General features: G+C 31.6%; 1 protein-coding gene across 1 annotated transcript; it reads left to right on the top strand.

Moving 5' to 3' along the window:
* The first annotated feature begins 946 nt into the window (after window positions 1-946).
* On the top strand, window positions 947-12,005 carry LOC134827350 (fatty acid synthase-like). Its single transcript, XM_063839951.1, has 6 exons — window positions 947-1,696; window positions 2,698-3,899; window positions 3,961-4,576; window positions 4,770-4,999; window positions 6,445-8,795; window positions 9,993-12,005. The coding sequence occupies exons 1-6, from the start codon at window positions 1,032-1,034 to the stop codon at window positions 11,997-11,999; spliced, it is 7,071 nt and encodes a 2,356-aa protein (XP_063696021.1). The 5' UTR covers window positions 947-1,031; the 3' UTR covers window positions 12,000-12,005.
* The last annotated feature ends 166 nt before the right edge of the window (window positions 12,006-12,171 follow it).

The following is a 12,171-nucleotide window of genomic DNA, read 5'->3' as shown; positions in this document are numbered from 1 at the left end:
TTTAATTTAATTTAATTAATTTCAGTTTCAATTTAATTAATTTAATTTTAATTTTTTTTTTCAAAGAATTTGTATGACTTTTGGATTTTTTTAAATTTTAGATTAAATTTTTAAAAATTTTTTTTACCTATTTTTTTAATTCTAAAGGCTTAAAATCTATAAAAAAAAAATATTTTAAATTTATGGAAAGCTCAAAAATAAGAAAAATTCTTTAGGATTCGAGCAATATTTGAATTTTTAATGTTAATTTTGTTTTTATGCAATAAAATTTATAAAACAAACAAAGCAAAGTTACATAATAATATATATAATATAAAGAGTAACAAAGTTTGATGTCACAAATATGACGATAGAACAACTTTCGATGTTGATGACATTTTCAACTAAACTTACTCATTTCAATGGTTCATAGAAATTTTACATGTATTAATTTTTAAACAATTAATTCAAACTTTTTGTGTAAATGTGTTTTACATTTTTATTTTAAAAACTTTAATAAAGTGTGCCCTATATTTTAATAAAAATGTAAAAAAAAACATGTGATGTCAAAAATGGCAATAAATTACAAGAATTGTTAAAAGTCAAGAAAAATGAAATCTAATTATAAAAATATTTTTTTAAAAAAATCAGTTGTTGTGTAAAAGTCTTCGACTAAAGTCATTTTTTTTAAAGGAAAGCCCGATATTAAAAAAAAATTGAAATAATTAATAATAAAAAATTTTCCCATACTTGACGTAAAAGAAATATGTTCACATATGAAGCACGTGCCTTAATTGCGAACAAGACTTATTAATTAAACAATAACAATAAAATTCTAACCTTTCCATTCACCTGTTTGTTGTTTTGAATTGAATTAGAATTTTTTTTTGAATATCGATTAGACTGAAAATTGTATAAAAGGAGAAAACCCATTAAATTTCCCTCAGTCTCGGTTCTTCAGCAGTGATTAAATAGTTAAAAACCTAAAAAGTGCAATAAAAAAATATTTAACCAACAAAAAAAAATCAAAAGTTGAAAACTGAACTTGGACAATGGATTTTAACTTGGATATCAAGCCAAACACGCCGCATTTTTATCGTCAATACGCCACGAGCGTCGACGACGAAATTGTGATATCCGGCGTCAGTGGGCGCTTCCCGAACTCGCATAATGTCGCGGAATTCGCGTATAAGCTCCACAACAAGATCGATTGTTGCGACGACGATGAACGACGTTGGCGTCATCGTGCCGGAATCCCAAAGCGTCAAGGAAAAGTTTACGACTTGGAGAAATTTGACGCGCAATTTTTCGGATTTAATCATCGTTTGGCGAACGCAACGGATCCGCAAACGAGATGTTTGGTCGAACATGCCTACGAGGCAGTTTTGGATGCCGGAGTGAATCCCGTGGATTTAAAGGGATCCAATACGGGCGTTTATACTTCCGTTTGTACGATGGAGTCGACGGAAGGTATTGTCGATATTGGCATTTTTGATGGGTATACGATTGTGGGACAGAATCGTGGAATGTTGGCAAATCGAATTTCGTATGCGTTGGATTTGAATGGACCGTCGTTTGTGGTTGATTCGGCTTGCAGTAGTACCATGATGGCGCTTAATTGTGCCTATACGGCAATCCGTAATGGAGAATGTGACGCGGCGATTGTTGGAGGTTCGAATTTGACTCTTGCTCCGTTGACGTCGTTGCAGTTTGCAAGGTAAGGAATGATTTTTTTTAGCTAAAAGTGATACAAAAAAAGTTAAAAATGTGTTAAAATTGATTTTTTTATTTTTATAAAAAAAAAAAATTTTTTTAATTATAAAAATAACCTAAAATTTATCAAATCAAAAATTATGACAAAAAATTAAATTTTCTTGTCGTCAATATATTTCCATAAATTCATGAAACATATATTTTTTACTTAAAAATAAATATAAAAGTTCTAATATTTTTTTTTGAAATAAAGATTTTATATTAATACCCTAATTTTTAAATATTTTAGACAAAAATCAGAATTGTGATAATTATTTTTTGTTAAATAAATTGTAAAAAAAACTGTTTGATCAACTTTCATAAAAAAGGTTTAAAAAATAATATTCTGAAAATATTGAAAAGTTAAATTTTTCAAAATTTTCTGTGAACTTATTAAGAAAATTTATAAGACATTTGAATTTGATTCATCAAAAAATAAAAAATAATGTGAACATTTTTTTCATAAATTAATAAAACTGTATAAAATATAGGTTAAAAACTATTCATATAGAATTTATTAAAAATTTATGAAATATTTTTAAAGTATTTTTTTGAGGTTTAATATTAAATTTGGAATAATTTTAAAAATTAAAAAAATAAAAATAAATTCTTTGTTTGAAATTAAAAAGTTTGATTTATTCTTAATTTAGAGAATTTAATTAAAATTATAAAAAAAATAAAATTCTTAAAAATTAATTTATTTAATTTTTTTAAAATATTTGTCGAAATTTGTCGCTAAATAAAGAATAAATTAAATTAAATTAATAAATTAATTAATTTTTTAATTTAATTTTATTTTATAATTTAATTAATTTTTAAGAAAATAAATTTATATTTATTTTAAAAGATTTTATTTTAAAAATTTATATATTTTTTAAATTTTTTTTTTTAATTTTTTAAAAATAATTTTAATAACTCACCTTTTGTTAAAAAAAAATAAATTAAATTAATTTGTATTATTTTCAGACTTGGCGTTCTTGCAATGGACGGATATTGTCGCCCATTTGACAAAAACGCAAGCGGTTACACTCGTTCCGAGGCAATTTCCGCAATTTTCATCCAAAAACGAAAATTAGCAAAACGCGTTTACGCCACACTCATTCACACAAAAGTCAATTGTGACGGATACAAACCCGAAGGCATCACATATCCCGCGGGTCACATCCAACAGCGTCTCTTGCACCAATTTTACGAAGAATTGGGCTTGAGTCCTTTGGCTGTTAGTTACGTTGAAGCTCACGGCACAGGCACAAATGTCGGCGATCCCGAGGAATGTGAAGCTATCTATCAAACTTTCTGCAAGGGGCGCAAGGAACCCTTACTTGTTGGCTCCGTCAAGTCGAGTATTGGGCATTCGGAGCCCGTTTCGGGAATTTGTTCCATCATAAAATGCATTTTAGCACTTGAATCGGGACAAATTTCGCCAAATATCAATTTTGAGGCGATCAAGGAAGACATTGCTCCGTTGCGCGATGGACATTTGAAGGTAGTTGATGAGTTGACAGACCTTCCGGGACCATTAGTGGCTTGCAGTTCGTTCGGTTTTGGCGGCGCCAATGGGCATGTGTTGCTGAAACAGAACCCGAAACGCAAAATTAACTTTGGAATTCCCGCTGATGGACTTCCGCGATTGGTTTGTTGGTCCGGCAGAACGGAGGAAAGTTGTAATGTGATCTTCGATGATGTCGTTAAGCGACCTTTGGATGCGGAATTCATCGGATTGTTGCATAGTTGTCAGACAAAATCGATTCAGGCCAATATGTTCCGTGGTTATGGGGTATTTAGTCAAGAGGGAACGGAAAATGCGGTTTGTGTTGGGCGTGAAGTTGAACGTGCCAAAGGTGTTTGTCCTCCGTTGGTGTGGGTTTATTCCGGAATGGGCTCACAATGGACCCAAATGGGAAGTTCGTTGATGGCATTGCCCGTTTTTCGTAAATCTATTGAAGAATCGCATCGAGTACTTGAGAAGAAAGGCTTGAATTTGATCGAAATCATCACATCTGACGATAAGAAGATGTTTGACAATATTTTACACTCCTTTGTGGGCATCGCCGCCATTCAAATTGGTTTAACAAACATTTTGCGTGAGATGAATCTTGAACCAGATTACATTATTGGTCATTCCGTGGGAGAACTTGGATGCGCTTATGCCGATAATTGCTTGACAGGTAGGAAAAAAATATTTTTTTAAAGAAAAATTTAATTTTTTAATTAATTTTTTCATTTTAGCCGAAGAAATGGTCCTTTGCGCGTATTCCCGTGGCATGGCAAGTCTCGAAACGAAAGTCGTACATGGTTCAATGGCAGCTATTGGACTTGGTTACGAGAAAATTCGACCACTTTTACCGGAAGGCATCGAAGCGGCATGTCACAATGGTCCAAATTCTTGCACAATTTCGGGTCCCGCAGATTTGGTTGCGAAATTCGTCAAAGAACTCACCGATAAAAATATTTTTGCTCGTGAGGTGCCGTGCTCGAACATTCCGTATCACAGTAAATACATTGCAGCGATGGGTCCGAAGCTTCTCGAAAGATTGGAGAAAGTTATTACGTCGCCGAAGCAACGTTCCGCCAAATGGCTCAGTACAAGTGTGCCACAAAGCAATTGGGATAGACCTGAAACGAAAATTTGTTCGGCTGCATATCAAACAAATAATCTCTTGAGCTCCGTGTTGTTTGAGGAAACGATGAGACTTTTGCCGGAAAATGCAGTTACCGTGGAAATTGCTCCTCATGGACTGTTACAGGCGATTTTGAAGAAAGCTATGCCGGAATCATATCATATAAGTTTAACACAACGGAATAATTTGAATAATATCAACATTTTATTGGCTGGTTTGGGAAAGTAAGTAACGATTTTTTTTTATTAATTTTTAATGATTTAAAATTTTTTTTTTTGACGAAAAAAAAATAAAAAAAATTTTTTTTTGACGTTGAAAAAAATATTTTAATTATATTTTGGCATTATTTTAAAATATTTGTTTTTTTTTCATATTTAAAAAAAATTTTAATAATTTTTATAAATTATTTTTTTTTAGAATCTACCATCAAGGCTACGATATTCCTGTGGAAAAACTTTATCCTCCAATAGAATTTCCAGTTTCAGCAGGCACTCCAATGATTTCTCATCTTATCAAATGGGATCATTCGACAGATTATTTACTTGTTAAATTGGATGGTGACAGTCGAGAACGAGGAGCAGAGCAAAAATTCAATATTGTGCTTACGTCAAAGGATTACGAATACATTTCGGGACATAAAATTGATGGTGAGTCTTTAATAATTTTTTTTTAAATTCTTAATTCTTTAAATTATTTAAAATTAAAGATTTTTTATATATATATTTTTTAATATATTTTTTTAATATATTTTTTTATTATATTTTTTTAAATATATTTTTTTAATATATTTTTTTATTATATTTTTTAAATATATTTTTTTAATATATTTTTTTTAAATATATTTTTTTAATATATTTTTTTTAAATATATTTTTTTAATATATTTTTTTTAATATATTTTTTTTAATATATTTTTTAATAGGTTTTTTTAATATATTTTTTTATATTTTTTTAATATAGTTTTTTTATAATATATAAAAACTTTTTTAATATATTTAGTGACCGCCTTTTAAGAATATATTTTTTTTAATGTATATTTGTGCGTTTTTTTAAGATATTTATTTGTTTTTTAAAAAAAATTTATTAAGTGCCGCTCCAAATTTTTTTCGAACTTTTTGTCCCAAAATCTATTTTTCAAAATGGGGGGGGCAAAAAAATAAAAAAAAAAAATTATGGCAATATTTTTTGATACAAAATGATTAGATTTTCAAACAATTTTTAAATTTCATTTTTCGTTAAATGTTATTGAAAATTTTATTTCTATATTGATATTTAATAATTTAAAATTGATATAAGACAAACATTTCTTTTCAAGTTAAAAATTTCCTTAAAAACTGTACGGAAAAACTTTATTTCAAAAGAATTTTTTAAAAAATGATTTCTCATTTATTTTTGAAAAAATTCGAAAATTTACTTGTTAAATTGGATGGTTTTTAAATGAAGCAAAGCAAAAATTCAAAATTTTTTACGTCAATTTTGGATTACGATTTTTATTTCGGGACATAAAATTGATGGTGAGTCTTTAATAATTTTTTTTTAAATTCTTAATTCTTTAAATTATTTAAAATTTCTAAAGGATTTTTAAAAAATGAGTATTTAAGAATAAAAAAAATAGAATTTTAAAAATATTTTTTAAATGAAGCCTCTCTTAATTTTTTTTCTCAATTTTTTATCCATTATTTTTATTTTTGGAAAAATTATGTTTAAAATTTTAAAAATATATTTAAAGTTGTATGTAAATATTTTCAAATTAAAAAATTAAATTTTTAAAAATATTTTTTTTATTTAAATTTTCAAATTAAAAATTAATTTTTTTTTTTTATTTTAGCTTTAAAATAATTTTTGTGCTAAAAAATTTCTATTTAATTTTTTTTTTTTAAATTTTTTAAGTGAAAAATTAATAATTTTATAAAGAAAAATTTGCATCTCTTTTAATTTTCAAAATTAAAGCAAAAAGTGAAATTAAAAACAATTAAAGAAAATTGAGATTTCAATATTTCATATTTTTTTAAAATTTTCACAGTTTTATCAACTCAAATCAAAAACTTATTAAAAAATTATTTTTTTCTTTTTTTTCCTCTTACCACTTTCAGGACGAATCCTTTTCCCCGCCACTGGATATTTATACCTCGCATGGAACTCATTTGCTCGTTTCAACAGCAAAGGCAGCGTTTGCACGGACCAACCTGTCGAAATTTCCGACATCAAATTCGTTCGCGCAACGACTCTCCAAAAGGGCGCTACAGTAGTTTTTAGCGTAATTTTGCATCCAGGCACGGGTCGCTTCGAAATCACAGAGTCCGATGCAACTGTCGTTACAGGTCACATCAAAGTCTTGGAAAAATTCGCTGCATCCCCAATTCCCGAACGAAAAAAGAGCAAAAATTCAGTCGTTCTAAAAACACCCGACTTTTACAAAGAACTCAAGCTCCGCGGATATCACTACGATGGCGAATTCAAGTCCGTACTAGAAGCCGACGGGAATGCATCTCGCGTTAAAATCGCTTGGAACGACAATTGGGTCGCTTTCATGGACTGCATGTTACAAATCGGCATAATTGGCATGGATTCACGTTCGTTAATGGTCCCCACGGGCATCGATAAAGTCCAGATCGATCCAAAAATGTTCCTCGAATCGATTCAAACGAACGAAGAAGGTAAAAATTACTTCGATGTGCACAGCATTCAAAGTTTGCAAGTGCTCCAAACGACGGGAATCCGGATGCAAGGCATGAAAGCGAACACAATTATGCGACGAAAGCCTCCAGGCGAGCCAGTTTTGGAAAATTATCAATTTATTCCGTACATTTTGCCGCAAAATTTGAATGTTTCCAACGCTTTGAGAGTTTTCGTGCAATTGGGACTCGAAATGGTGCCGAGCTACAAACTAAAAGTGCTTGAAATTGGAGATCAAACGTACCAACCTGTGATTGGATACATCCAAAGTGCTTTAGAAGACCTTCCAATGATCTCGGCTGAACTAATTCTTCTCTCGAATGAACCAGAATTAGAAATTCCTGGCGTCACCGTGGATTCTGAAACGGATATTTCGAAACACGCTGATTGCTTATTCATTGTGGGCAGTAATATTGCATCGGACTCATCAAAGCTGGAAAAAGTGTCGCGTTCATGCAAAGATCGCGGTTTAATAATTTCAACGGAAAGTTATGATTTTGGGTCGACACCTTTGAACATGTCATCGAACTTTGAGCTGATTTCCGTCGTTCCTGTCGATGGATATTCTTTGGTTATGATCCAATTTATCAAAAAACGGGCGGAAAAAGTGGCGAAATATCTTCCAATATCGATGAAAGACACGGAATTCGAGTGGTTGGAAAAAGCTAAAGAAGCAATAAAGCAAGGAACGGTCTATTTCGTCGCTCAGAATGAACCGCTTAATGGCGTCATTGGTTTCGTGAACTGCTTAAGACGTGAACCGAAGTCCGATGCTGTTTGTATTTTCATCGACGATAAATCTGCGCCGCCTTTCGATCCAGAATTGCCCTTTTACAAGCAGCAAATCGACAAAGGACTGCCGATAAATGTCTATCGTGACGGAGTTTGGGGCAGTTATCGTCATTTACCTTTGAATAAACGAAATGATCCGCAACCCCAAACCGGTCATTGTTTCGCCAGTAGTTTAGTCAAAGGCGATTTATCGTCGCTCGCATGGTTCGCAGGTCGTTTAGACATAAATCAATCCGACATCATCAAAATCCGCTATTCCTCACTCAATTTCCGCGATGTCATGATCGCCACAGGCAAACTCGATCTCAGTCAAATGTATACGCGACTCGAGGAAGACTGCATCACGGGACTCGAATTCTCCGGCATCACGAAACAAGGCAAACGCGTCATGGGAATGGTACTTTATGGCGCCATGGCGACATATGTCGAGCCAATGCACCAATATTTGTGGGATGTTCCGCCGCATTGGACCATGGAGGAAGCAGCAACTGTCCCCATTGTCTATTCGACGGTTTATGCGTCGTTTTTCATCTCGGCAAAAATTGAAAGTGGCAAGAAAATTTTAATTCATGCGGGAACAGGAGGAATTGGACTGTCGGCAATTCGTGTGGCTTTCCATTACGGATTGGATGTCTTTACGACAGTCAGTACGGAAGAGAAGAAACAATATTTGTTGAATATGTTCCCGCAACTGAAGGCGAGTCATATCGGAAATTCAAGAGATACGTCGTTTTATGACATGGTGATGACAGAAACGGATGGCGAAGGTGTCGATTATGTGCTGAACTCGTTGGCTGATGATAAACTTATTACGTCGTTGAGATGTTTGGCGGAGAAGGGACACTTTTTGGAAATTGGAAAGTATGACATTTTGAATGATAGTAAGATTGGCTTGGGGCACTTTATGAAAAATGTGACGTTCCATGTTGTGATGCTGGATAAGGATATGCGGTATGGAGATAGGGATTTATTTACTGTAAGTAGACTTTTTTTTTTATTAAAAAAAAATTATTGCATTAAAATTTTCAAAAATATATAAAAAAATATAAATAAAATAAAATAAAATAATAAAAATAAAATTAAATTAAAAATGAAAAAAAAAATCGAAAAGTCTGAGAAATTTCAAAATTTTTATGAATTTTTGAAAAATTTTTTATAAAATTTAAAAAAAAATGAACAACATTTTGAAAGAAATTTAAAAAAAAAATAAATAAAACTTTTGTTTTTCTCAGATATTAAAAAAAATCAGGAAAGAACTCGATTATTATCTTTTTGCTATTTTTTTTTAAATTAAAATTTGAATTGTTTAAAAAAAATTGAATTATCTCTTATGACATTTAGTTGTGACTTTATTTTTAAATTCCAAAAACATTTTAAAAATATTATTTAAATTTTTTTTTTTGAATTTAATTTTAACTAATTTTAATCAATTTTTTAATTAATTTTTATTTAAATTTTTTTTTTTTTAAATTATTTTTTTTTTGTAAATTAAAAAAATATATTACAAAAATTTTAAATATTTATTTTATTAAGGCCGCTCCAATTTTTTTTCTATGTTTTTGTCCACTGCCCCATTTCAAAACCCGAAAATCCAATGGGGCAAAATAAAAAAAAAAATTAAAAAAATTTTTTGAAATTTTTATTAAAATATTTTCAATATTTTAATTTTACAAATTTGAAAAAAAAACATGAAATTCTGCCAAAAAATTTTTTTTCAAAATTTTTTGACCAAAATATTTTAGAAAAAAATCTTTAAATACCCCAAAAACTACTAAAATAATTAAAGACAAAAATTTAAATTAAAATTTTTCGAAATTTTGTATGTAAAATATTTCAAAAATTTTGAAAAAATTTAAAAAATTAAAAACTTTTTTTTATTTTTCAGACTTTTAAAAAATAAAAATTATTTTTTTTTTATTAGATAAGAATTAAATTTTAAATTCTTTTAAAAAAGGAAAATTCTTAAATATTTTTCAAATTTCTTTAATAAAAAATTAAAAATAATTCTAAAATTTTAAATTTTCTTGATAGTTTTGTGAAAATTATAAAAATTATTTTTTTTTTGTGAATATTGAAAAAAAATTAATAATCTTGAATTTTTTTAAATTCTTTTAAAATTAAAAAAAAAATATGAAAATTTTCTTAATTTTAATTTTTTAAATTTAAATTTCAGAATCTTCACAAAATGATCCAACGCGACATCGACTCAGGCGTCATCGTTCCCCTGAGAGCCACTGTCTTCGAAGCCAACGAAATGGAAAAAGCTTTCAGATATCTCGCGAGTGCCAAACACATGGGAAAAGTCTTACTCAAAATCCGCGAAGACGATTTCAAAGAAGAAACTGTCCCCATCATCAAAAACCCCATGGTTTATTTCAATCCAAACCTAACATACATCATTCCCGGAGGCTTGGGCGGTTTCGGATTAGAACTCGCCGATTGGCTTGTACTTCGTGGCGCTCGAAAACTTGTCTTAAGCTCCAGCAAGGGCATCAGCAAACCCTATCAAGAGTACCGAATCAACTTGTGGCGCTCATACGGAGCTCAAGTCACCGTCAGCACCGCAAACATCAAAACAGCAGAAGGATGTTTGGATTTAATTAAAACCGGCATGAAATTGGGACCCGTTGGAGGTATTTTCAACCTTGCTGTCCTTTTGAGAGACAACATTTTCGAGAATCAAGATGCCGAAAAGTTCAACGAATCATTTTCCGTGAAAGCAAATGCCACGAAATATTTGGATGAAATTTCGCGAAAACTTTGTCCGCAACTCGAGCATTTCGTAGTGTTCTCATCCGTGTCATGCGGCAGAGGAAATGCCGGGCAAACGAATTATGGCATGGCGAATTCCGTTATGGAGCGCATTGTCGAGACACGAGTTCGTCACGGATTGCCGGGAAAAGCGATTCAATGGGGAGCGGTGGGCGAAGTTGGTTTAGTCGCACAAATGGCAGAAGATAAAATCGATATGGAAATTGGAGGCACGTTACAACAACGAATTTCGTCGTGTTTGCAAGTTCTTGATGTTTTATTGTCGTGTCCGGATGCCGTTGTGGGCAGTATGGTAGTTGCCGAGAAAAAAGCCCGCGCTGGATCGGGAATTTTGGATACTGTGATGAACATTATTGGCATAAAAGACACAAAATCGATCCCGATGGACCAAAAATTATCGGAAGTTGGCATGGATTCGCTGATGGCAGTCGAGATCAAACAAACGCTCGAACGAGATTACGAATTAATTTTATCGCCGCAAGATTTGAGAAATTTAACGTTGCAAAGTCTCATCGATATGACGAACAAAAAAACTGTCGAGACTGAGGAAAGTGCCGCTCAGGGAAAAGCTCAAGGATTGGCTTTACTTTTCAGAAATCTCGGCGACGAAGAAGGTTCCGACAAACTAATCGTAAAATTAAACACTTTGAAACAAAGTCGGGACTGCGCAATAATTTTCCCCGGTGTCGAAGGCGTTGCGGGAAAAGTTTGGTACGATTTAGCCGCCAAATTGAACTTTTCCGCTGCAATTGTGCAATATTTCAACACTTCCGCACGCAACATTGACGACATCATCGACGATATTATGGGAAAAATCCAAGAAGAAGTCATGAAAGGAAGTGATAATTTCACCGTTATTGCTTACTCGTTCGGATCTGTTCTCGCATTGGCTCTGGTAAGCAAATTAGAAGAACTCGGCATCAAAGGAAAACTCGTGATCATTGAAGGATCTCCAATTTACTTGCAAAAATCCCTGCAAAATTCGATTTCGTCCCCGACAATGGCAGAAATTGAATTTTATTGTGCCTGTATTTGCATGAGTTACATCGAGCCCAGCAAGTCACAGGAAATGTTGATGAAATGCAAGTCTTACGACGAAATGATCGAATATATAATCACCGAGGGAAAGGATTCGCCGTATTCCGAGGATTACGCACGTCGCATGATGCATTTATTGCTGAAACACGTGAACATCACTTATAATTTAACGGATGAGAGTTTCCGAAAAATTAAAACGAATATCACGTTAATTCGTGCCAGTGACCCAATGTGCCTCGAAATTGATGAAGATTATGAATTATCGAAATTGACATCGGGAGACGTCACTTTGAAATGCATCGAAAGCAATCACATGACAATTTTGGATACAGAAGATTTGGCTGAAGTTTTGAACGAATTATTGCAATAAAATTTATTTTTTTTTTATCATAAGAGAAAAAATTAGTCGTTAAGTGGAATAAGTAAGAAAACTTAAGAAATAAATATTAAAAGAGAGGAACGAGCAGTAAAAGAAACGTATTTGTGTAGAAACAAAAATATTTCTTCGGTACAAAAATATTTTTAACGGAGAGGCAAAGCAT

This window comes from Culicoides brevitarsis, chromosome 1 (genome assembly GCF_036172545.1).
Source record: "Culicoides brevitarsis isolate CSIRO-B50_1 chromosome 1, AGI_CSIRO_Cbre_v1, whole genome shotgun sequence".
Lineage (NCBI taxonomy): Eukaryota > Metazoa > Arthropoda > Insecta > Diptera > Ceratopogonidae > Culicoides > Culicoides brevitarsis.
The sequence above is the reverse complement of the archived record's forward strand: the minus strand, read 5'-3'. Positions and strand labels throughout refer to the sequence as shown.